Genomic DNA, 26833 nt, shown 5'->3' with positions numbered 1-26833 from the left:
TTGGATTAATACAGGTTGGATTAATACAGGTTGGATTAACACAGGTTGGACTAGCACAGGTCGGATTAGCACAGGTCGGATTAATACAGGTTGGAGTAGCACAGGTCGGATTAGCACAGGTCGGATTAGCACAGGTTGGATTAATACAGGTTGGAGTAGCACAGGTCGGATTAGCACAGGTCGGATTAATACAGGTTGGAGTAGCACAGGTTGGATTAACACAGGTTGGATTAATACAGGTTGGATTAATACAGGTTGGATTAACACAGGTTGGACTAGCACAGGTCGGATTAGCACAGGTCGGATTAATACAGGTTGGAGTAGCACAGGTTGGATTAACACAGGTTGGAGTAGCACAGGTCGGATTAGCACAGGTTGGATTAGCACAGGTTGGATTAATACAGGTTGGAGTAGCACAGGTTGGATTAACACAGGTTGGACTAGCACAGGTTGGATTAACACAGGTTGGATTAACACAGGTTGGATTAATACAGGTTGGAGTAGCACAGGTTGGATTAACACAAGTTGGACTAGCACAGGTTGGATTAACACAGGTTGGATTAACACAGGTTGGATTAATACAGGTTGGAGTAGCACAGGTTGGATTAACACAAGTTGGACTAGCACAGGTTGGATTAACACAGGTTGGATTAACACAGGTTGGACTAGCACAGGTTGGATTAGCACAGGTTGGATTAATACAGGTTGGAGTAGCACAGGTTGGACTAGCACAGGTTGGATTAACACAGGTTGGATTAACACAGGTTGGATTAATACAGGTTGGAGTAGCACAGGTTGGACTAACTGGCTAAACAAGAATTCGAATTCTAGCTAATGGTAAATGAGTCATTTACAAGATATTTAATTCTGATTAACTCATTAACAAACTATGTAGCATTTAAATAGTTTGTTACTTTTTTAATAATAATAAAACATATAGAGTTACCAGTGCTTTGACACTTTCAAAATGAGTTGTCACCAAAGCCAATTATATACTGTAATAAAACACGATCAATTAAACCTACGTCTTTCTTTGCACCAAATAATACAACTACAATTGAGCCACTTTTTGCTAAATCATCAAAGCAGCTATGTTCATAATGTAAAACTAACACATATTTTCTTAGTGTAGCAGGCTGTTCCATGAAGACAAAGACAAAACAAATGTTCTTTATTTCATTTTTAGTTGAAGATGGATAACAAGTAATTAATTGTATTGGAATACTTGGGATGTGTATGTATACGAGGTGATATGGAGGTGGATTTGTGGATGGTAACAATATTATTATAGATTAGTTATTAATATGCAAATATGAAAACAACAGGCTCATCCCCAGCACTCATTAGGGTTCTGTCAATAGTGATAATTTGTACTGCATGAATATAAAGTTCAATTATAAAGATGACTTCCAGACAATAGAAAGCAACCTGGCTTCAGGCGTTGGTTATGGCTGATCATTTACAAAAAAAATTGTTTGACAGAAAGAGAGATTAAGTTTTACTGGAAGTCCTGCAGCTCATCCTGTTGTTCATTTTCTCTGGTCTCAGATGAAAGAGGCTAAAGCATTAGTGTTTTTTCATCAGTGTAATAAAACAGGGTTATTGCCATGTGAAGATCCTAGAAATGAAGATATATTGTTTCTTAAGCCACTGCTTTTTTTTCGACTGCCGACCATTACACTTGTGAAATTATTTTCAAGTAGGCAATAGTTTTACAAAATGTGTTATGAACAGGAATATGATGATCAGCCATGGAAAGTGAAGCACAGAGAAATCAAAAATTAAGTGGGCAAACTGCCCATGTCCTAAACCAGAAATGTACACTGTTTGAATATTGGGTGGTTTGTTATTTATTCAGTTGTAATATCAAAAGCACACAACAAATTTTCCTGTGTGATCAACCTGAATGATTATTTAGTCCTGTTGTCGGATTAAACCACAAGATACACTTACACATTACTTACTTTAATAGGAACATCTGTATCGCTGCTCACTCATTCAATTATCTAACCAGCCAATCATGTGGCAGCAGTGCAAAGCCTAAAATCATGCAGATACACGTCAGGTGCTTCAGCTAATGTTCACATCGAACATCCAAATTTGGGAAAATGTGATCTTAGTGATTTTGACCGTGGCATAGATGTTGGTGCCAGACGGGCTGGTTTGAGTATTTCAGAAACTGCTGATCTCCTGGGATCTCCACACATAACAGTCTCTAGAGTTTGCACAGAATGGTGTGAAAAACAAAAAAAAACATCCAGTGAAAGGCTGGTCTGAGGGCCTTGTTGATGAGAGAGGTCAGAGGAGATTGGCCAGACTGGTTCAAGCTGACAGGAGGGCTACAGTAATTCAAACAACCAGTATCTCAGAATGCACAACATCAGGTTCCACTCCTGTCAGCCCCGAACAGGAATCTGAAGCTACAGTGGCCACAGGTTCAATAAAACTACGCAGTTGAAGAGAGTTGAAGTGTATTTCACAGTAGATTCATGACTGAGACAGTGAGGACACCTGGGAAAACGGTGTCAGGTAGGATAATTTTGGCAAGGTCCAGGTGGACCTTTTCACAGATGCCAAGTGTTATGGACCCCATTTGTAGTACTCTGTCTGTTTATGCTCCATGTGTTGAGTCCATTTCTGCACATCAGTCCCCAACATCCAGATTTCCCTGTGCCACCTTACTCCTCTTTATCGTTGTGTGGCTATTTAAGTCATCTGCAAGTTGGGCCTGCTACCTTAATGATCAATGTCTTACTTAATGGTTACCTTGGGGCTAGTTGATAAAACTGATTGACCTTACGGTTTGTGACCCCTCTGCTTGTTTTCCGGACTTTGAATTTTGCCCTTCCCCTTTAGCTTTGTTTTTGTTCCCCTAGTTTTGTAGATTGTGTATACTGTATATTCTGGTTGTAGGGTGTACCTGCCATTTTGTTTGGGGTTTCGGTTTGTGTGTACATTTTGCAGGCGTAGTAAGTATAGGGAAATTCTGTTTTTGCTGGTGGCTTGTTGTTTTTTTTTTTTTGTTTTTTTGCCAGGGTTACCCCTGCAGTGATACAATCCCTGTAGTATTTGTTGCCCACTATTCCCATTTTGTCATCTACAGTTGTTATCAGTTATACAAGCTCACCCATCCATGAAAACTTGTCCTTATCTAACCATTCTGACCCTAGACCAGGATGTAGCACAAGTCAACTCCTTTCCAATTGTAGTTCTCTGGAGCTGGAAAGTCCGCTGGAACAGCAGGCACTGGCTTCACCACTTACTGTACACCTTTCCACCTCCACCACTGATTCTTCCCACATTGTACACAATTCAAGTCACAGAGCCCTGCTTGTGACACTGAGATGGCCAGCAAGGCCTTGGTTTCCTCTGCTACTTTTTCAAAATACTAACGTTTCTTCAAGGACAGCACCAAGTCTTCATCTACACTAAAGGTGTATGTGTGGTAGCCATTGCTGGGCATCACAGCACCGTGGATGGCATCTATTAAAGCCCCTCCTTATGAGGCTATGCATGGATACTGAACTGAAGGGGGTGGGTCTGAAAACTATTTTTAGGAGAACTGCATGCTTCAGTGATAAGTTTGCCTTGCTTGATTTGATGGACAGATGACTCAAGTGATATTGTGGTTAAACCCAGGGTTTTTGCCTGAGGTATTCCACTTACTACTGAAGTATTCAAGTGACTGATCCAACTGAACCAACTGTTCTTCTGTCATGGAGGAAAGATGCAAAGGGCTCCTTTGTTCTAACAGAGACTGGCACACTGGATGACCGGTTCCTACCACAGCATACCACTCTACAAGGAGTACTGGGTATTGCTTAGAGGTGTGTCGCTCCAGGAAGTCTGGGCTGCTGCCAACCTGCAACATTGTAGAACCTGAGCAACCGTCTTCAGGTTCTACAAGGTCTACAAGGTCGTCCTTCTCAGTGGCGTGATGAAAACACCCTTCCATTGTGTCCTAAGGTGGGTTGGTTCCTAATGATATTGTGGTATCTGCTACCCAGGTGATTCTCACCACCCCAGGTGGTTAGGTGGGTGAAATAGAACTACAAGCTTGTGTTGCGTTTTCTTTAAAAAAGCGCCACAGGAATGATACAATGAGAAACTTACTCTGGGTCTGCTGTGTCCTCTGGACAGGACTGTCAAGTTTGTTGCACCCACTAATAGCAATAAGCACTCTAAGAACATTTGTAGAAAACATTTCACAGTCCACACACAGTTTCGCTCCTTTTTAGGTTAATATCAACACCTTATTTAGGAAATTTAAAAACACTGAGTAAGGAGAGGGGGGAAAAAAATGAAAGACTTTTATCAGGCTAACCTACACTTTATTCAATGCAAATGACAGTACCGGGTAACTACGTCTCTGAACCATTTTACACAGAGGAAGGGATTGCTATTTACAGAGAGAGACATTTAGCATAACCATCACAGGAGAGAAAACAAACAAATCTGTTTCGAGTGAATCATTAAAAAAAATAAAATAAAATAAAAATTAGTCAACAGGCATTCAAGTAATAGCAACATCTTAGTCGATTCTGTCTGTAGTTACAAAGTCTCTTACAACCGCCAACAGCTATACACAAGTGTGTCCAAATATGCAGTGAATATTTTTTACTTTATTTACCTTGTGTGTGTTCTTTTTTTTTTTTTTTTTTTTTTTAAAGCATTTTCATCCAACCTGTACAGGTTCTGAGACAAAAACGTCACTAGAAACGTGATCGGTTCCGTAGTCATTTAGGAAGCAACATTTATGGCTGTAGATTTTACAGGCAAAAAGCATTTACATACTCTTAAATGTGTTATTTTTTTTTTAAATTATGTACTTAGTGCTACATGACATCTCTCCCTATCGATTGGGTGCTGCTGAAAGCGCAAGTTAGAGCATTGTAAACAAAATAATAATAATAATAAAAATAAAAACCCAACATCCACTTGTGTAATACTTATTGCCATTGAGTTGATTAGGTAATACTGCAGAACATGACATCGTACATCATATATCACATCCCTTTCTTACTGGTTAGTGGGTAAAAATTATACTAAACAAAAAGAAACTGCAAAAACAGCTAAAACTTCCTACGCAAGTACGTCGTTAAAACAGTGAGTTCTCGTTATGCCTGAAGCGAAATAAGAGCGTCATTCTGTTACCATCAAGTCTCTCATGAATAAAACTAGACTGAAGGAAAGGGGATAGTAACATATGAGCACCATTGGAAGGGGAGATTAAAAAAAAAATCCTTTTCTTCCCATCGTTTAGCGAGCTCTTGGGTTAGAAAGCAGCCTCGGCGTCAGTGCAGAGAGTCACGGAAAACAAAATCTGGCCATAGCTCAGCACTGAATACCAAAAAAAAATCCTAATTATTAAATCAGGAAAAGTTGCGTGGCCACAAGTTCATTTGTTCTCTCTATTTTGATAAATCTACTAACCACTAAATTTACTAAATACTAAGTGCTGATCTAGGACCAGATTTTACCCTTTGCATCCTGATGAATACAATTAAATATATCAAAAGGCATGTATTATGAAGCGAGACTCTGTTTAGCAAGCTCACTTTGGGCTTGCAATAAAGGAATAGTTTGGAATAACACCAAATTTGCACAATTTTCCACCAACATGAGCCAAGAAATTCAGTGTCATATTTGCTTTAGCTGCATGGATAATGTAATACAGAGCCTTATGTCACCCAACAAAAATCCTGTAAATATCAGCTTTGAACTGTGCCCGCTAGTCACACAGAACTGCTGATGTTATGGACACAACATGGAACATGGCTTATTGTAATGTAGAAAATGCACAAAACCTTATAGTGTATTTGAATGAATTTTATAGGGGCAGCCATTTTGGACAACTTGAAACATATCATTCTACCCCTAGGAATCTCCTCCGACAAGTTATAGGCAGAACTGTACTGGAATTTAGGTGAATAATACGCTTGTAAAAGAGGAAGCGCCAAGCTATTTTACAAAAGCATTTATTTAAGAGATGAAGTATATGAAGAGTTTGGGTGAGAAAGGCATGACTTGTTAGCTAAATCAGCCTCACACACCAAAGATTTCTTGGCTGAGTGAAAAATTGTGTAAATTGTTTTGTGATTTTTTTTAATTTTTTTTTTTTTAACTGAACCGCTCAACAAACCACGTAGCATGCTAACTTATAATGCCAAATTCGTAATAGAGTCAGCATATGATCCTTGATACATCGTTGGCCCAAAACTACAAAAATGACCCAGGCAACAATGCAAGAACTAGAGGACGATACAACAGATGAGCAGCAGCTTTCCAGCAGCACTCCAGGGAGGTCTACCATGACTCCGAGACAAAAGTCAGCCATGCACGCTGATTCAGGACCAGCTAACTGGTCCCTGATCAGCAGCAAAGGACCGGCTGCAGTCCATTTCATACTCTAGGATCAGCAAGGGTTACAGCCATTGCAGTTCGAGTTCAATCACTATAATAGTGAATGCTGGCCACTAATGCAAACTTACACTGAACTCAATGCTATTTCAAATGAAGCCCTCGCCTGAATCAGTCATTGTACTTCTTATATAAAATAAAAAAAGAATAAAACCCAGTCCAAGATTAGGAATGGCCAGGTTGGACACAGAACAGGACGAAAAAACAACGAGAAGAAAAATCCACGAAAGCAAAGGCACTCCAAAACTATTACACACTAAACAGCTGCATCCTCTACGGTTCTTTCAGCCATTTTGGACTCTACGGCTAGGGAAGTAGCTCATCCATAGTTCACAATTAAAACGATTTCACTTCTGCCCTTGTTCATTGTCGGCTTTCTTTTAAATACAGTAGATATACAGCATGCGTGCTCATGCACGCACATACATACACATGATGAACCTGGATTTTGTATGCAATTAGCACATACAAGCATTTCAGGGAGACTGTACAGAGTAAACGATGGGAAGACTAGCATGTGGAGGAGAAGGAAAACAACACGGCTATACTCCTTCAAAAACAACGTGGATACTGAATGAAAAAAGCAGCGCATCAACCCAACACTGAGGTGAAAAAAAAAAGCTACATCATACACAAGATCATTCACAAGAAGCCACTACATACGAAGCCCGGGGATTCTGCTCTCGCCAAACGCATTCCAGGTGGAAGTAGCCCTTTAAAGTTGATCTGGGATCAGCTGTCTAACCCGACTCAATACATAACCTTAATTGTGACCAAACCTTCAGCGATATGTATAAAACATCTGTTCTAGGATCAGTTTTGCCCTCTTAATACGCAGGAGGATGCTGATCCTATGTCAGCACACAGACACAGGCGCTAAACCAAAATGTTCATCCACAAGCTGAAAAAACTCCACTCTAAGGGTCGCTGCCTCCATCTTTTCTTTCGAGGAGCACAGATAGGCAGCCTCATACTTTGTTCTCACGGGTCCTGGGTCAAAGGCAAGGGCCACAGTGGGGGGGCCTCAAATCTGCATTTCATATCAGTATAAGCAGCAACAAAGGCTACTGTGAACCAATTTTAAAAAAAATCATCATAAGAGACGCACAAAATTTGTAGCATATTCATAGGTCTATATATCTGTATCTCTTTATAAGCAGACATGTATACATATATTATCATTTAAACTTCTCCACAGTCCGTTGCTCTTCTAACCGAGCCGAGAACCGACGAGAGGCTTTTAAAGACATCCTTCCTGTCCTTTAGTATAAATAAATATAAAACAACAATAAAAATAATCAAAATGACAAGGAGAGTTGGGAGGGTAGGGGAGAGAAGGTTATAAAGTTCAGTTGGTTCATCCATATCTCATCATGAGCTTTTTTTTTTGTTGTTGTTTTCTTTCTTTTTCATAGCCCAACCCCTGACATTGGGGGAAGTGGGCGTGGTTAATGAGCAGCAGCATGGGATTGGCCTGTGGAGGAGCAGGTGGTGCTCAGGTCGATGGGTTGGGGGCGGATCCAGAGGCGGCGTTGGGGCCTGGGCCACGTTCGCCGCTGCTGGCATCTGAGAGCGAGAGGAGAGAGACAGACAGATGGTAAGAACAAGCGCTTAGGAAATATTAATGTTACAAAGTTAGATATGAAATATTTCAATTATAATACAGGAACCAAAATTAGTATTAGTGTAAAAATAACCACTGTGAATTTCTAAACCCCTAACCACAGTCCTAGCTTTAAGAAGTAATGTAATGCACTGTAACATATAAAAATAAAAAAACACATAAAAATACAGAAGTGACCCCTGAATTATGTCTAGGAGTTTATAGAGAGAGACAGTAGCATTAACCTGCAGTAGAGGAGGCATTAGAGGGAGAGGAGGCTCCAGGTTGGTTGCGAACGTGTGCAGGGATGAGTATAGACGCCAACGAGGGGTTACTGGACAACTCTGACAAACCAGACCAACAATCGTTAATCAAATACACACTCTCAAAAATATATTTATTCCTTTTACAGCATTTATATACACACACACATACACGCTCACCACTCATCCACTGTTATTAGGAACACCTGTACCTTCATGCAGTTATCTAATCAGCCAATCAGCTTATTCACAGGGTCTTAAACATTATGATTTGTTCAAATGTGATGTTTATTGTAATCCTACCCTGTGTGGTGAAGTTGAAGAGCGGGGGTCTCTCTCGGCCATTGGGGAGCTTAAGAGCAGGAGTGCGGAGCTCGTCGAAGAAGGCGTGTGCACAAGCCTCCAGAGGAGTCAGACGCGCTGTGGGTGTGTACTCCAACAACCGAGAACACAAAGCGATTGCCTCCGGAGGGGTCTTCGGCCGGAACACCTAACACACACACAGATTAGAAGATTTAGAAAATTAGAAGACTGTAAGTAAGAAACGCAACACTACATGTCCAACAATTTTACATGTTAAACACAACATGAAATGGAAAATCTAAATGAATTAGATGTTGCATATTGCATATCCAGGTAAAATAGAATTCAGTAGTTTTGTTGAATTCTTAATTATTAATATAGCATGTTTTCCCAATGTAAATGGTGAATAAAAAAAGGAATCAGATGATGTCTACAGGTGTGCAAAATACACACTGTAACCAGGGACAGTTTTGACTTGTAGAAGTCTCAACGCTTATCTGTGTCCTGTGTAACAGGTTTTAAGCCTTATGGTATTCTTAGCCTATAGCCTATCTGTACTAGCATGAGGTTATGTTTATCGACAGACATTTTGATCCACTTCTGTGACTCGCTCTGAGTAAGAGCATCTGCAAATGCTGTAAATGTAAATATGTGGAAAACACATTTAGGTTTTCGAGCACAAACTGAATCATGACTGTAGAGCCACAAGGGGGAGCTTTGACATCTGCAACAGGTTTCAAAAGCCATCAAACATATGGGCAGAAAATGAATGTGTTAAAGCAAATTTTAAAAAAATAAATAAATAGAGAGAGAGAGAACTAGCCATATTTTGATGTGACGGCTGAATCACCTTAGTCCATGGGTGGGCTTTAATTTGAGGGAACTTGAACTCTGTGTAGTTGGGGTTCATCTCACGAATCTGCTCACGCGTGGGAGTCCCCAACACCTGCACACAGACATACATTCAGAAAGCATTCCTTCCATAGTGTAAAGCTGGTAAAGCTGATTAAAACTCAGCATATCCTAAAGTGTTTTACTCCTCTTATACCACAGCCATTTGCCAACAATTACAATTTTAAATTTATTAATAAACGACAACTCTCCTGTGGACGAAAACGTACTGACTCTTCCAATGCACTGATACTGTAGACTCCTTACATTAATGATTAATAAACAGCTCCTTACAGAAAGCTTTAGCAGAACAAAAATTACGTTTTTATTTGTTTAATAACACAAAAAAAAAAAAAAAACTATTAGGCTTAGATTATGTCGACCACACAAGACCCTGTGAATAAGCTGTTACTATAGAAACGATAATGTATTTGAACAAGTACATTAATATAAAGCTGTGATTTAAATTAAATTACAAAGAAAACCAATCAACACATTCTGACCAATCAGGATTTGTAAATTCAGCAGTGGTGTAGGATATATATCTGTACTGCATAAGACATCTGAATACTTCAGTAACTTTCAAAAAAAAAAATTTTTAATAAATAAAAATAAAAATATGGACACTCTGTAAATAACGCTGATTGTGTTCATTTAGCTTTCAGTCTGAATTAGCCACAGCAGGATTTTGGGTGAAAGTTTATTTCAAGCATGTGACCAGCTGTGGCAGGGCTATGTATAGGATTTTCAAAACTGCATAGCAACTTCATCACAGAATGCAAAAAAAAAAAAAAAAAAAAAAAAAAGGCATACCTTGATGATCTCAACTAGTTGGTCCACTCCGCTGTCGCCAGGGAAGATGGGCTGTCCAAGCAGCAGCTCCGCTAGCACACAACCAGCCGACCACACGTCTACACAACAGAGACAACACATATGATTACACACAATGGGCCTCATTTTAGCAATCTTTCACTAAAGCTGTGTGTAAATATTTTTGCAGACCAAACCATACTAAAAATGTATAATGTCTATAAACACAACAAGGACTAAGGATTCAAATTCCTTGTATACTCTAGTGTAATTCTCCAATAAAGCAAGATCCTGAAATTCACACCATATTAGGAAAAAAAAAAAAAAAAAAAGCAGTAATGCATATTTTCTTCATACTCATAGATTGATAAATGCAAGTTACCCGGAAATTACTAAGCGTGTTCACGGCACAACTGATATAATTTTAGTCACATCCACGAAACCATAACCATAACCATAAAAGGCAAAGCTTATAGAGAGTTGAAAATGACAAAATGACAAAATGACTAAACGGTGAATGAGCACCTCCTAAGTGCGGCGTGTGCTAAATCTTCCAGTAATGCAGCTCAGCCACTGCAGAGTGGTGGATTATAGACACACACTAACTCTTCCTTATTTTATATGGTACCCCTTCTTTTGTCCCAAATGAATAGATTTATTTTGGATTGCTTTCTTTCAAGTAAATAATATGAAATGACACTGTTTTAGAAAAGTTTCATTATTTGCATGTGTAACTGAAATAAATAACCTAATAAAGCTTAACAATGTAATTTGCATATAAAATTCAAGTAACTCAATTATATCATTTGAAGCTGAGGTTCACATTAGTGAGTTTCCTTAGAAGTCAATTTAGACAAACTCAGGAGCTCTTATAATGTTTTTCCGAACTAACTGGATTTTCATCAATACCACATTTCTTCTGTAAATCTCTTGTGAATGAATTATTAATAAAGTCATTCATATCCAGCTTGAGAAATGAGGTCTGCTGTTGGGACACACAGGTGGTAGACATGCACTGAGAGTAGATTAGTGGTAAATAGGGAGCTACCTATGCTGGAGGTGTAATCTGTGGCTCCAAAGATGAGCTCTGGGGCTCGGTAGTAACGAGAGCAGATGTAGGAGACGTTGGGCTCCCCACGCACCAGCTGCTTAGCACTGCAGGGAGGAAAAAGAGACAGAGTTTATAATAAAAAAAAATAAATTTGTTACTATGGCAAAATATCCTTCGTCACCACCAAAACCAACATTACTCTTTATTACTGTAACTGTGGGTTTATGTTTTTCATTTTATTGCTGGGGTGAGGTTCCTGAATTAAGGTCATCAGTCATCTAGATCATAAATGTGTATCAGCATGAAGTCAAGGTGACTGAAAATGCAGTATAAAGAAACAAACAAAAAATAAAAATTGGTGGAATTCAGTCTACCTGACTTGCTATCAGAAATTGAATCTTAAAGCCATTATTTAGCCAGATTATAAATCTGCACATATTGTTATAGATACAAGTTTCAAAGCTTTATGAGAGCTCTTTTTCCCCTCCTACCTGCCGAAGTCACAGAGCTTTAGCACGGCCGTCTCCGGGTCCAGCAGCAGGTTCTGGGGCTTGATGTCCCGATGGCAGATACCAAACGAGTGAATGTACGCCAGGCTCCGGAACAACTGGTACATGTACAGCTGTAACACAAACAAACAAACGCTCTCCTTAAATATAATAAAAGTCCATTTCGATTTAGAACGGTGAACCCGCAATTCATTTTCTTTTTCATGCACTGATGTGTTGGTTATACATAACGTATCATTTTTGACCAAATTTCATTAAAATGAAAAGATCTGCACTAACAGTAGCCAACAGTGTTTAACAAGTGGACCTTTGTACCTTCACGTAGATCATGGGGAGGATCTGCTTGGCTCGGCTGTAGTGGCGGGACACTCGGTACACCGTCTCAGGGACGTAGTCCAGAACCAAGTTCAGATACACCTCATCCTTCTGCAAGACAACCAGGAACAAACACAGAACGAGTCAGACATACTTCACAAAAAGCTATGTCAATGCAAAAGAGGAAAATTAGGTTCCCTATAATAATAGATACATATCGCATTTATGTATTTTAATCTGGCTCATTTTCACATAAAAAAAAGGACTTCAGATTCCATCATATATGTAACATGACAACTACTTCTAAGCATGTTTTACTTTTAAAGCCATGGTTCTCAAAGTGGAGTCTATGAAGCCTAGCTTTTTTGCATAGCTCAGGATTTTTTTTAAATTATAAACAACCACTATCGAAGTTGATATAGTAATTATTATTATACTTACAAGCCTAACTATCTAAACCTCAATAACTTAACAATAAAACAAGTATAAACTCATCATCTAACTGCTATTTCAATAAAACTACAAAAATCTAAAGCTAGACAAATAAACAAAGTGTAACTGCTTTGGGTTTTGTGGGTGGAAACTTCAGATAAAAAGCTCTACCAAATAAAAAAACAGTACATGTGCTTGTGCTTATACTATGTGCTTCTATTTGAAAGTTTGCTCATGAAAGAACAGTGCTGTGGTTATAAGGAGGTCTTCTGATTTTTTTTTTTTTTTAAACACTAGACATGGTCCTTGGCTCCCCGCACACCTTTCCTGACTTACACACACTCAGGATCAGCTTAATGAACCAGGCTTCCCCCACAAACATCACTAGGCATCCTTGCAAAATTAGGAACTCTGCTATAAGCATCATGTCTATTTTCAGAGGGTACAGGAGTATGACTCATCACAATGTGAAACTACTTGTAATTGTCCGTCTGTGGGGACAAAGTGCATGTCTATATACAGAGTGCATGTGTGTATACGTGTTGATGGTTTACGGTCACTGACTCTCCATTTCGAAATCTTTCACTTGCTACAATTTTACTTCTTTGCCTTTTTTTTTTTTTTTTTTTTTTTTTTAAAAACGCCCTCCTGTTGCTGCGTGGCCGGGGGAAAAAAAAAACTGCTGAAGATGATGAGTCACTTTCTGCCTCACAACAGCAGCTCCACAATTACTCTCCTACTGGCTGGATGGTTTGCGTAGAACGACATGATTGGTTCACCTTAATGGTTTGCACTGAATGGTGGGACGTGATTGGCCCACCGAGGCACAGATGCTCTGTGATTACGACGGGGACGGCCGAGCAGCGGCGTTTCATCGACAGACGCGAGATTAGATTTGTGTGTGCGCATGTGTGTGTGAGAGAGGAAGAATTAGACCTAGATAGGACAAAGGGCAGACAGGCCAAATGAACCAATTCAACTGAACAAAGGAAGCAACAAAGGAAGTCCTGCGTATTACACTCAAGCTACAAGAATTCCTCTGAGCACATACTAAAAGACAGACGAAACAGCAAATCTCTTATCTGTCATCTCACCCTTTCTCATCTCTCGTTTTTCCCTCACTAGCACATCGCATGACTCTCATATTGCTTATATCTCTCACCTCTCTCTCTCGCATATCTCGCCTTTCCCAGACCACTCATGAATTTCTCAACTCACTCATTTTCTCTCATATTAGTCAAATCTGTTTATATTTTCAGCACTCTCCCTTTCTCATATCTCTCCTAGTTTCCTGTCATATCAGTCACGCCTTTCTCCCTCAATATAATTAACAAAATCTTCACAAAATTATTGACAAATAAAAAATGTACAAGTTGTGATTGAGAACAGTAAGAAGGAGTCTGCATGCAAGAGGAAACACTACATGGCTGATAGCTGAGTTTTTACTAGCCTATAGCTCGTTGATTAGTATAATATTCGTTAATTAGTATGTTTTTCCCCCGCTATTTTGTGTAGATTCATGTCAAATAATTCCAGGTAGACACTCCACAAAAAAAAAAAAGTGGGAAAGTTCAAAGGGGTGAATACTTATGCAAGCCACTGTAGATCTCTTCCTTTCCCATATCACTCCATCTCATTCTCTCCTTGGGCGAGACCAAAACAGGATCCTGTGTTTCTGAATACGTGCCAGGTCATTCTCATATCCATGTGCCAATCTCCAGAATTCCACCTCCATGTGCATGCCAAGTGCGTAAAATGTCTCTCCCTTTTCCCACACACACTGTGTATGTAAGAATATCTTTTGAGGTCACTAACTTTGGCACTGTGCCATGCTGGTGCCTGTCCTGCATAACTGTGAGTGAGTGTGAGCGCCTATCGTCATAAATCCCATTCTAATCATGGTTTGTGAGCTAAGGCTTCTGGCTGTCCAGGAAAAGCAACAGCACTGACTGATCTTAAGGGCTGCAGGGAAGTCACCGGGTTCAGGGCACTCCGTCAAGTCAGCCAGACGAGAACTTTTTCACTTTTTCAAGTCCAGCCACTAATATCGGGCTGGTAGCAATATTTTATACCTGCTTGACATGATTCCTGTTGACTGTTTTTTAGTTCTGAAAAGTTCTTACACGGGTCTTCCATAACCTGGCATTTTTGGTAAAACAAAGCATTTCAATGCCATGCTTATTTCCCTATGCATGAAGAGAGAGGTAAGGTGCACCAGTATGCACCTTGCATCTTTTCTCAAACCGAAAGCAAGAACACTGAAGAAATATTCATCTATTTTAGGTGTGTTCTAGTTTCCACTTGCTGTAGGACACAGTCCATGGACCCCAACCATGCAATGAATTCATGTTCATTCAACGTAGAGAGTCCTGATGAAGAGATTAAGGTCATTTGCCATGGTACGTTTGGTGAAGAGTAAAAGTTGCTTTCAAGCCTGAGCGTGATCTAGAAAACTGAAATTGGTGGTCTGGGGCTCTGTGCTGCATAGAGGGTAAACGGGTAATGTTCTTCAACTTCCTGTAACATTAGTTCCTGTTTCAGGTTTCGTGGTGGCAGGGAAAGGATTATGGTTGGAGGAGGCATAATGCCTTATTGATATGTAAAACCAGACTTTCATATGACTGGAGCACTGTAATTAGCTCCAGTCCAGCATAGTTAGCTTACGGCTAGTCGCTTATAGATATTTCTGTACAATGACATGCATCGAAAAGCACTGTTCTTCCCTGCTTGAAGGTTGGTACCAAAGGAAAATACACTCTATGGCCAAAGATTGTGCTTGTTGAACATCCCATTCCAGATTTAGTCCTCCATTTGCTATTATAATAACTTCTTCTGGGGAGGCTTTCCACTAGATTTTGGAATGTGGCTGTGGGGATTTGTGCTCATTCAGCCACAAGAGTATTAGTGAGGTCAGGGACTGATGTCGGGCGAGGAGTCGGCATTCCAGTTCATTCCAAAGGTGTTCAGCAGGGTTGAGGTCAGGGCTCTGTGCAAGCCATGAGTTCTTCCACTCCAAACTTGGCAAACCGTGTCTTCATGGATGTCACATTGTATGCTGTAGCATTACAGTTTCCGTTCACTGGAACTAAGAGGTCCAAACCTATTCCAGCATCACGGTGCACCCTGTGTACAAACACATCCTATACAATTGTGTGCTTCCAACTTTTTGGCAACAGCTTGGAGAAGACACACATATGGGTGTGATGGTCAGATGTCCACAAACTTTTGGCCATATAGTGTAATTTAAAAAAAAAAAAAAAAAAAAAAAAAAAAACCAGACAGATGAACCTAGTGCCTACCATTTTGCAACATATGGAATTCCATGATTTCCATGATGGATTTCCATGCTTCAGAAAGAACTCTTCTATGTGAAAGCAAACCTGCGATTGTAAGTAGCAGGTTGTAGTAATGCACATAATTCCATGGTAGTCAGGCACATGTCGTCAGCTAAGCCTAAAAATCCTCTTACATTCATGTTGTTCTAGGTGTTGGCCAAATTGAAGCCGCAGTGGTCGTTATTTGACGTCAGCTGATGTTCCCAGATTAAAAATAGGGCTGTTCCCATATAAACCACCCGCCAATCAAATGCCTTTTAGTTCCTGCTGGTTGAATGGTATGACGGGATTTCCCTGAAGAGCCACTGCTGACAGGCATGGCTACTGATATGACACAGCAATGCGTTCCCCCTTTCATCCTGAGCAGCATTCCATACCCAGGGAACACATCGACAAGCTGGAAGGTGCTACACAAATGACACCACGGTGACTGGCTTTCAGCTATTCTTGGCCACATTTGCGTTTTTGGGAGCATTCTGTGTGGAAATGAGATTCAAAAGGCAACCCACGTTCATGACAAATGGGTCATCTTTAACCAGCAGTCTCTGTAACGGGTAAAAATACACAAAGCGGCAGCTCAGGTATCCAAGTGCTAATAATGATTATACTGGTACACTGTGTAGACTACTGAGTTTAAGCAGATGTAGCCATCTTTACACGCAGCCTAATAATGTGTTAATAATCATGAATACAAACGGATTAGTGTAAACTGTGTAAACTGAGGCCAGTCTGAATGAAACTTCCATCTGACTGAACGAGGTGGGTAATCCCTTTAATAATCTATGAAATAGAAGAATAATAGCCATGTAAACCCTTTTTGAGGCAGGTGAGGGACAGGGATTGACTTCACTAAAGTTGGTTCAACATTTGAAATTCGCCAGACATTCATACATATGTTTTTTTTTTTAAATCTGTAATATAACCTGTATTTCTTGTGCAGCTATTCCCAGACAGTGGCTTTTAATGGTGGTAATGTTGTAAAGGCGTTGTATCGATCGATTATGTGTGCATTTCATGTTATTTACAACAGCTAGGGAACAGCATTGGTCCTCAGTCGATAATCGCACTTTGATGATAACTTAAAAACACAAGCAGTGCGAATAAAAAAAAGCTGAACTTGCTGACCGGACTCGCATACTTCTACTTGTTATAGTAACACTGACACTAAACCTCGTTCCCTGCATGCTCATAACTTTGGATCAGATTTCATATAACGTGGATACACAACAAATTGTATACAGACGTCCTAGTTTAGGATACATGTAAACAGTTCATTCGGTAGTAGTATTATAGTATTGAAACATTTCCGGTTTCTTGGACATTGGATGTCTACATTTTGCAGTACTACACCACTAATCTCAAACCTACACCTCAAAGGTTAAACACGTGCTGACTGCGCAAATAAAATACAGAGCATACTTGTGCTGAAAGAGGTCATCGGGGTCCACTGAAACTCATTTTCAGAATGAAACTGTGGCACCTGTAGCCTTACATGGCTCTCCTGAGGATGATAGTCACTCTCCTCTAGGGAAAACTATTTCCTAAATGGAAAATGGGATTTCCCACTCCCTGTCAAAGTGCCACTCAAAGCAAACAAAATATTACAAGAGAGAGATGACAGCAAAAGAAAAAAAAAAAGGGACTCACCTTATCCCCGCTGGAGTAGAAGAAATAGCGTAGACGTACAATGTTGCAGTGGTCCAGCTTCCTCATGATCTGCAGCTCCCGATTCTGCAGTGGTGGGAATTGACAGAGATTTTATTTTTAAAAAAAAAAAAAACACTCTAGATTAATTCTTGACAAGTCACTGAAGCACATCGACAGCACTTATATCCACACAGATAAAATGATTTCTATTGGTTAGTCGTCTTGCAACAGCACAGACTTTCACAATAACAACAAGAGCAGCCTGAGTGGTGCAAGGATATTGTCTAATTTGAGCAACTGTCCAAGTGTGGCTTGTGCATTTTCAGTACAGAGGAGACGCGACTAAAATCGGAGCTGATTATTCAGCTAAAATCCAAATGTCTCAGATTTCTTGAAATCTGAAAATGATAATGACTGGGTTATTAGTGTGCATGTAAACGCATTCACTACTATTTTCAGGAACAGTGCGATACAGTGTACAGTAAACCCCCGTATCCGCTGTTTCAGTTACTGCGGTTTCACTTAACCATGACTGACTGCGGTCCGAAAAAATGAAAAATAAATTTACAACAATCATCCCTTTGTCCAGCGTATATATATATATATATATATATATATATATATATATATGAAATATGTATGTATATATATGAAATATATATATGGAAAAAATATATATATATATATATACATACATACATACATACATATATATATATATATATATATATATATATACACACACACATATATACACACACATATATATATCCATTGGGGGAAGGGCGTGGAACCAATCCCCTACTTTATTGGGTCCCACTTTATTTATACTACAGCACTGTTGAATTCTTGAATCTGATTGGTCAGAAGGGGTGCATTATTTTCGTATAACAGCACAGCTCAGACAGTAACTACGGATGTAACATGAACATTAGGTTAATATTAATGCGCTCTTTCTAATGCGTTGTTTCTATAGTAACAGATAAACAAGGACTAATAATCTAAGACTAATTATAAAGGGATTTAAAAAATGTGTTTAACAAAGTAAAACCTATAATCATTGATGTGATGCGTTTTGTTTTGTTTTTTTTTTTTAAAGATCAATCTCTGTGGCATAAGCGGAATGACAACTCCAGACCGTGCTTTGTAAGAAAATAATACACACTGCTTTTGCTATTTGAATACAAGTAACAGTGGATATAAAAAGTCTACACACCCCTGTTAAATTGGCAGGTTTTTGTGATGCAAAAAAGGTGAAACAAAGATAAATCATGTCAGAACTTTTTCCACCTTCAATGTGAAATTACAACGTATAAAATTAAGTGAAGACAATCAAACATTTTTAGATAAAAAGAGGAAAAATAGAAAAACTTACAACAACCTGGCTGCATAAGTGTGCACACCCTTTTATCACATTCAATCTCATGTTCAAAAGTAATTATCATACAGCCGTCATCAACGAAATTATTCTGATTAAAATAAAGACCAGATGTTTCTGTAGGATTTTCTTCACATCATCTTGGTTTCAACTGACTTCTGAAGCCATGTTCTGCCAAGAGCTGACAAAGCCTGTACAGGGTCCCACTGTTGAACGGTATCGATCAGGACAGAGGTACAAAAAAAATTTCCCAAACATTAGATGTACCATGGAACACCGCTGTGGCAAACCATGTGGCAAAATGTGTTATGGTCTGATGAGATCAATTCCAAAAGGTATAATAATTCCATAATTCCAAAAGAACACCATACCCACGGTGAAGCATGGTGGTGGCAGCATCATGCTTTAGGGCTGCTTTTCTTCAGCTAGAACTGGGGTTTTTATCAAAATGGAGGGAATCATGAATAGCTACAAATACCAGTCGATTTTAGTGCAAAACCTTCAGGTGTCCGCTAGTAAGCTGGAGATAAAAAGGAATTTCCCCTTTTAGCATGACAATGACCCAAAGCATACATCCAAATCAATAAAGGAATGGCTTAACCAAAAGAGGATCAATGCTTTTAACTAAAAAACACTGGCCTAAACTAAAAATCTGTGGGGTGACTTGAAGAGGCTGTGCACAGGAGATGCCCTTACAATTTGATGGCTCTAGAATGTTTTTGCAAGAAAGAGTGAGAAAATATGGCCAATACAAGCTGTGCCATGCTGATAGACTCTTAACCCAAAAAGACTGAGTGGTATAATATAATCAAAAGGTGCCTCAACAATCTATTAGTTTAGGGGTGCACACACTTATGCAACCAGGTTATTGTAAGTTTTTTTTATTTTTCCCTAAAATGTTTGATTGTTTTTCCACTTAATTTTTATACGCTGTAATTTCACATTGAGGGTTGAAAGTTCTGACATGATTTATCTTGGTTTAATTTTTTTTTTTTTTTTTTTTTTTACAAACACAAAAATCTGCCATTTTAACAGGGGTGTGTAGACTTTTTACATCCATAGTATATAGTTACTTACAGTCAGGTCCACAAGTATTTGGACAGTGTCAATTTTTGTAATTTTACCTCTGTACACTACCACAATGGATTTGAAATGAAGCAAATCATGACCTGAGTAAAGTGTAGACTTTCAGATTTAATAAGTGTAGACTTTCAAATTTAATTCAAGGGGTTTAACAAAAAATATTGCCAAATCAACAATTTGGTACATTCTTAAACAGAAGGAATGCACTGGTGAGCTTAGCAATACCAAAAGGCCTGGAAGGCCACAGAAGACAACTAAAGTGGATGATCGCAGAATTCTTTCCTTGTTGAAGAAAAACCCCTTCACAACATCTAGCCAAGTCAAGAACACTCTCAAGGAGGTAGGAGTATCATTGTCAAAGTCTACAATCAAGAGGCACCTTCAGGAATATAAATACAGATGGTTTACCTCAAGATGCAAACCGCTGGTAACACTCAAAAACAGAAAGGCCAGATTAGACCTGCTAAAAAACCTCTTAAAAAGCCTGGCCAATTTTGATGCAAGATTAAGTTGAACCAGAATGATGGGAAGAGAAGAGTATGGAGAAGGAAGGGACAGGCTCATGATCCAAAGCATACCACATCATCCGTCAAACATGTGGAGGCAGTGTTATGGCATGGGCATGTATGGCTGCCAATGGAACTGGGTCACTGGGGTTTATTGATGATGTGACTGCTGATAGAAGTAGCAGGATGAATTTTGAAGCATATAGAGCTATACTTTCTGCTCAGATTCAGCCAAATGCTGCAAAACTGATAGGACAGCACTTCAAAGTACAGATGGATAATGACCCAAAACGTACTGCAAAAGTAACCCAAGAGCTTCTTAAGGCAAAGAAATTAAATGTTCTTAAATGTCCAATGACCTTAACCCAAATGAGTATGCTTTTCACTTACTGAAGACAAAAATGAAGGCAGAAAGACCCACAAACAAGCAGCAACTGAAGGCAGCTACAGTAAAGGCCTGGCAAAGCATCTCAAGGGAGGAAACTCAGCATTTGGTGATGTCCATGGGTTCCAGACTTCAGGCAGTCATTGATGGCAAAGGATTTGCATCTATGTATTAAAATTAATCCTAATATTTATGATTGTGTTAGTTTGTCCAATCAGTCTGTGAAAGGAGGGACACTGTAAAAAAAAAAAATGACTGTAATTCCTAAATGTTTAATGTAATATCTTTGTTAAACCCCTTGAATTGAAGTTTAGACATTCAGCTTTAATCAAATCATGATTGCTTCATTTCAGATCCACTGTGGTGGTGTACAGAGGCAATATTACAAAAATTGTGTCAATGTCCAAATACTTATGGACCTGACTGTACAGTATGAACTGCTCCTCATTCATGGTTCTTGCATTTCCTTAAGACATCCATCTATATCGGGAACAAATATGGACCATTTTATTTATTATTCAGGTAGGGGAAACTGACAAAGATTCAGTAAGGGTAATCAGGACAAGAATTTTGGAGTGGCAACCTCCACACCAAAAAAAAAAACCAAACATCCTTACTTTAAACCTCTTGTCTTGGAGGACTTTCTTGATGGCCACCAGTTCTCCAGTGTCGCACAGCTTGGCCTGGTAAACCACACCGAACGAACCGTTTCCGATGACCTTAGTGTCCGTGTAGCTGACCTCCTGAGGCCGATCGGGACCTTGGCCAGGGGTCGCGCCGACCGTCGTCACCTTACTGCCATCCTTATCTCCTGAAAAGAGAAAACATTTAAATATTGATTTGATTACTGACAGGTTAGGAAGCACATCATTACTGACCCCCAAACATGCTTTATCCTTTTAACACAACAGCTCAAACACAACCATTAGTCTATTACAGAGCTCCACTCAGGAGCAAATCAGGTCAAGTGTTACTACACACTTTAAATGTTTAAATATTTTTAAAAATTAAAAGTACATTTGAGTCACACTCATTCCAAATCCATGGTTTTGGTGTTACTTTAATTCATGCCAACCCCCTTAAGCAAGTTCTTAAGCAAGCTAGTGTTTGACAAGGTGAAAATTGGAACTCTCAGGAATCAGGAGAGAGACGTGTAACGAGACATTCACGCCTCCACTCACAGCCATGATGGCACATATTCCCTCCTCGAGATACCAGACATCTAGGAAGTGAATCTCCGGTTACGTGCTTAGTGCATGTTTTTCCACACACGGCGTGCTAATCCAGGATCAGGTTTTGCATTTTACATACTAATGAACCTATCTGCATGTGTTGATGCGAGTTGAGCCTGGATCAGCATTCTGGAAAAGAGGAGGTTCAATTCGGGACACACAGCAGCTGCTGCTAAAGGCTTCCTGGAGACTACATAATGCCAGAAGGATGAAAAAATTCTCAGACCTTGCATATGCTTTAAAAATGCATATAATAGCTGCAAAAATGCCTTCCAAAATATATGAGATGTTTCAAAATTAAATGCATAATTCGTACCCTGTGGCAGCACAGATATTTCACTGCACCATTAGTACTTATTTCTCTTAGACTCTCTCTTACCAACACACAGAGGAGCTCAGCTGAAGCAGCACAAATTAGGCTATAGCCTCAGCTTGTCTGTAGATTTGGTTGAAGAATTACATTTTCACACACGTGATGCAAAAAATAATAAACAGGGAAAGCACTTTTTTTTTTCCAGAACGAGTTCAAATACAAGTACACGCTTCTGGTACTCATCAATACTGATTCTCATACTGAAATGAGTAACCTGCTTAGCAATCGGGGCAGCATGGAACATTTTATTTAGCTCTGGTAATGCTGGTGTGCTGCCAGGAATTAATGACTTGTGCTGAGTTTTATATTGAAGATCTTAGACGCTAAGATTAACTTTAACTCCACGAGCACCCAGCACCAGGCTGATGTTTTATCAGATTGCTTGTATTGTAGGAAGATGATGCCGTTCCTCCTCTTTATATTTCCACAGAGCACAGTTTGCCGTCTGCTTTGCTGTGACAGGCATCATTACTACAGAAATACACTCAGATAGCTGTTCATTAGTGTGACAATGTACGCTAGGCTAACGTCACCTAGTATCATGTGATATCAGATGTTGGCATCAATTAGACTTGGAAATCTCCAATTAATGTACATGTGATATCCTGCAATCAAGCTGAAAAATCCTTTCAAGATCAATGAGTCATGACCAAAAAAAAAAAAAAAAAAAAAAAAAAAACAAAACACAGAGCTGACTGCATATGCTAGCTGTAGAACTGTCACGCGGTCCTTGGCATAAAACAAAATACACACGCAAAAAAACCTGAACTACTTATGCAGCAGTGTGATCAGTACTTGTTAAGCACCAACAGTAACAGTAATCAACAGACACTCGCACACAACTTCACACCAAAGCTGTAGATTTGCCACCTGAGGAAAACTGCAGAGAGAGAGAGAGAGAGAGAGAGAGAGAGAGAGAGAGAGAAGAGGAAATGTTACAGCAGCATGAGCTGGAACATGACTGCGTGAGGCGAAAATGAAGCAAGTGCTTTTGTGAGTCAGTCATTTTTCGTTCATTCTACAGATGGGTGACAAATTAAAATAAAGGTTCTTAGTAAGGTGTTGAGCCACTACAAGCTGCCAGAACAGCTTCAGTGCTCCACAGCACAGACTCTACAACTTGAGAGATGAAGACCATTCTTTCAAAAGATAGTCCCTCTATTGGTGTTTTGATTTTGAGATCAATACAAAGTGTAATACTGGAGTTCTCGATACGAAAACTATATTTCGGGCAAAAATAAATAAATCAAAATTGGAGAACGAAGACATACACTGAAGTATCTGAATACTCAAAACGCTGCTAAATGACAATTTTCTCCTTTTTATAAATGCAAAGCTCCTTATAAGTTAAATGGAAAAATCGATTAAGTGATGAAATTAATCAAAAGTAGTTTCATTATATTTTAAGATGCATAGTACTGACCAATCAGTGAGCAGAGGTAGATCATGCTCCTTTAACAAATCAGGCTATGTAAAAATTTGATGATTAGTTTGTGCCAGTTGTGTATCGGAGAATACGGCGGCAGGTTTTTACGAGTCTCTACAAGGAAAAGCGGTTCATCATGAGCGTGAATGAACCTCACGGTAAAACGTTTCGTGATCTGACCTGCTGAATGTGAGTCGAGGTCACGATGTTAGATTTCTCACCAAGCTGCTTGTGTTGGCTTTTATTTTGGATTGGAGGGATTTATAACACCTTTTATATACTGGTTTTGTTATGTCAGTTCATTTCGTGCATTCAAGGTTTAAAAAAATAAAAAATAAAAAATCCCCCATATTCCACTCAAATTTCTTTGAACTGAAGCTCAGGGCCTGAAACTTGTTTTCTTTGCTTTACCATGCCCATCTGAGTCAAATGAGCATGAACAATGTATTTCACCTTCAGGCAAAACACACCAGATTAGCGTTGGCTGATTTAAATGCTGTATCGAAAGTATGAAACATCACAGAAGTGTTGAAATACCTTGTGCAACCTTACTCTAATGGGCGTTTAACTAGTGTAAGATCCTTTGACTGTGAAGGTCATGGCCTATGATTTACATCATTTTTATATTCATCAAACCATTCAGTGAGCCCTTGTGACCTGGGGATGGGGCGGGGTCATCTTGGGAGAGATCACTCCCATCACGATATAAGTGTTTAGTCAAGAGATGAGTAAGAACGCGTTTATAATGACTTCCAGTGACGCTTAACGTTAAGTGGACCAAAAACACACTATACATGTGTTTAGGAAAAAAAAAAAAAAGAAAAATAGAAGTCAAATCAACATAAAAGCAGCATGGTGTTAATGTAAAGCTGTCAGGTTTTGTTAGTGTCTCTGTGTGACCCACTCATACTACATTTAGCTTCTCATTTAAATGGCTCTAGGGTCATTTCTAGAAAAGAGCATAAATGGTTTTAAACCCTACGGTTAAGGTTTTATGACCTTTTCAGGCTGTGTTTTTATCAGGTCTCACAATAAAAGCTTTTATAGAACCGCAGGAATCAATTTGGTCTCTAAATTACTCTTTTTCCATCCATGATGCACAAGAAAACATGCATCCTAACGATCCACGTCATCAAATTCAGCACAAACCCGGGCGCTGAATACAAATATCCAGTCCAAAAGATGAAATACAGCTTGAATTATTTCAATAAATTAATTAATAAATCCCTTTTTGATCTAATAAGCTGTTAGTGGAAATCTCTTTGTATAAGTCTGTTCCCATTTCCATGATAAAATCCCCTGCATACTGTAGCATGTTGTTTTGATTTAATCTACTGAATTTGCAAGGTTATAGCACGCAAGGGATAAAACGCGACGGGGTGCGCTGTTCTAGGAAAATAATTAATGATGGGGTTATGTGATGCAGCCTGATGCACGGCGGGTTTACTCTTACCCTGAAGTTGGCATAAGTTGGTTATTTTTCAGTACATTCTGAAGTTTTTTTTTTTTTTTCAACGTATTGATATATTAATGAAAGACATCACGCTTAATAACTGTTCATGAATAAATACTTTTTAGCAAATAAATATATATTAAATTATAATTGTTTTATAGTTACATCATTAAATGTCGTGGAATATCCGCAATACGAGTCAATGGCAATTAAAGCACAACCCCAAACCATACTGACTGGTCAATCCTATAAAGCAGAAGGAAGAAAAAAAAAAAAAGGTGCCCAAGAGGACAGGAAATGGGTGTGTGTGAGAGTGTGTGTGAGTGTGTGTGTTATATCAGAGCCCCCAATCCTCCTTCTTGGCATGAGTGAAGCTATTTGTCATTGCTACTTAAAAGATTTTGAGCGAGTCATATGAAGACAATCCTTCCACTTTCACATTCCTAAAGACTGACACACACACACACACACAGTCAGGGAGGGAGGATCGCTCATTTACGACGTAGGCTGATTACTCCAGTGCTATGAATAAGCATGTTATCACTACCTGAGTCTTATGAGGCCAGGAAAAGTCCGGAAATGTTACACCGCATGTCAGTGCTTGTGATGCCATAATTGTAGCTGAATCGTATTCAAAAAATTGCTCATTTGCTCCCTTGAGCAAATCTGAGGAGTAACTATGATGATTAATGATGACAAACGTGCAGTTTGCACACCCTTAGGGCTGAACGAAGAGGACAAAGAGATTTCATCAATAGCGACAAGACATTTAGTGTGTTAGGTTTTACAGATGTTCTTTCATTATTACAAGTTACATAAATGGTCGAATCGTACATGTTAAAATATTAATAATGAAAGAAAAAATCTAAATGATATCCACAAAAGATTCTATTTGTCTCTGTACGTGCTATAAACATTATCTAATAACTCGTACACCCACCCTTTTCTCTTATAACTGCCTCCAACATCAATCATATCCTGAGACTGTAGATTCTTTCAGTAATACTGTAAAATAGACACGGTTTTTCTTTTTTCTGCCTATTCAAAGGCCACAAGGGATGCCCACTTTTGCACTCAACTGTAGTTAAAGCGTCGCTATATAACTGCGGTATACACATCACTGACGCTCTGCTAATTAATGATATCTGATTATTTACCAATAACAGCGAACCCTGAAGTATTTTATTGCTCCAAAGGTTGATTTATACTTGCTGTTAGCTACGTGTACACGCATGCAAAGTGGCTGACACGTGTATCCTGTGGTCATCTGGTGCATCGCTTGTGCACGTGCAATGCCAACAGAAACAGTCTCCAAATGAATAAATAAAGTAATCTCGTGTCTTAAATCGCATACTTACGTACTATTCTAGACCGTTATTGAGTATTAACACTAACGGTTTTCCTATTACAGTTAGTGT

At 39.1% G+C, this 26833-nt stretch overlaps 1 protein-coding gene across 3 annotated transcripts in view; it reads right to left on the bottom strand.

Moving 5' to 3' along the window:
* Nucleotides 1-4640: 4640 nt before the first annotated feature.
* gsk3bb (glycogen synthase kinase 3 beta, genome duplicate b) overlaps nucleotides 4641-26833 on the bottom strand; it is a 32325-nt gene continuing 10132 nt past the window's right edge. For all 3 annotated transcript variants that reach the window (XM_034300331.2, XM_034300332.2, XM_034300333.2), the window contains exons 2-11: nucleotides 21549-21742; nucleotides 17580-17663; nucleotides 12166-12276; nucleotides 11833-11963; nucleotides 11339-11445; nucleotides 10294-10391; nucleotides 9440-9535; nucleotides 8590-8776; nucleotides 8269-8367; nucleotides 4641-7986 (exon numbers count right to left, since the gene is read on the bottom strand). In XM_034300331.2, coding sequence (XP_034156222.1) covers nucleotides 7916-7986; nucleotides 8269-8367; nucleotides 8590-8776; nucleotides 9440-9535; nucleotides 10294-10391; nucleotides 11339-11445; nucleotides 11833-11963; nucleotides 12166-12276; nucleotides 17580-17663; nucleotides 21549-21742 — 1178 coding nt within the window. In that variant the 3' untranslated portion in view covers nucleotides 4641-7915. The remainder of the gene's footprint in view (nucleotides 7987-8268; nucleotides 8368-8589; nucleotides 8777-9439; nucleotides 9536-10293; nucleotides 10392-11338; nucleotides 11446-11832; nucleotides 11964-12165; nucleotides 12277-17579; nucleotides 17664-21548; nucleotides 21743-26833) is intronic.

The sequence above is a fragment of the Pangasianodon hypophthalmus genome, chromosome 26, assembly GCF_027358585.1.
Source record: "Pangasianodon hypophthalmus isolate fPanHyp1 chromosome 26, fPanHyp1.pri, whole genome shotgun sequence".
NCBI lineage: Eukaryota > Metazoa > Chordata > Actinopteri > Siluriformes > Pangasiidae > Pangasianodon > Pangasianodon hypophthalmus.
Note: the sequence above shows the minus strand (reverse complement) of the source record. Positions and strands in the feature narration are given on the sequence as shown.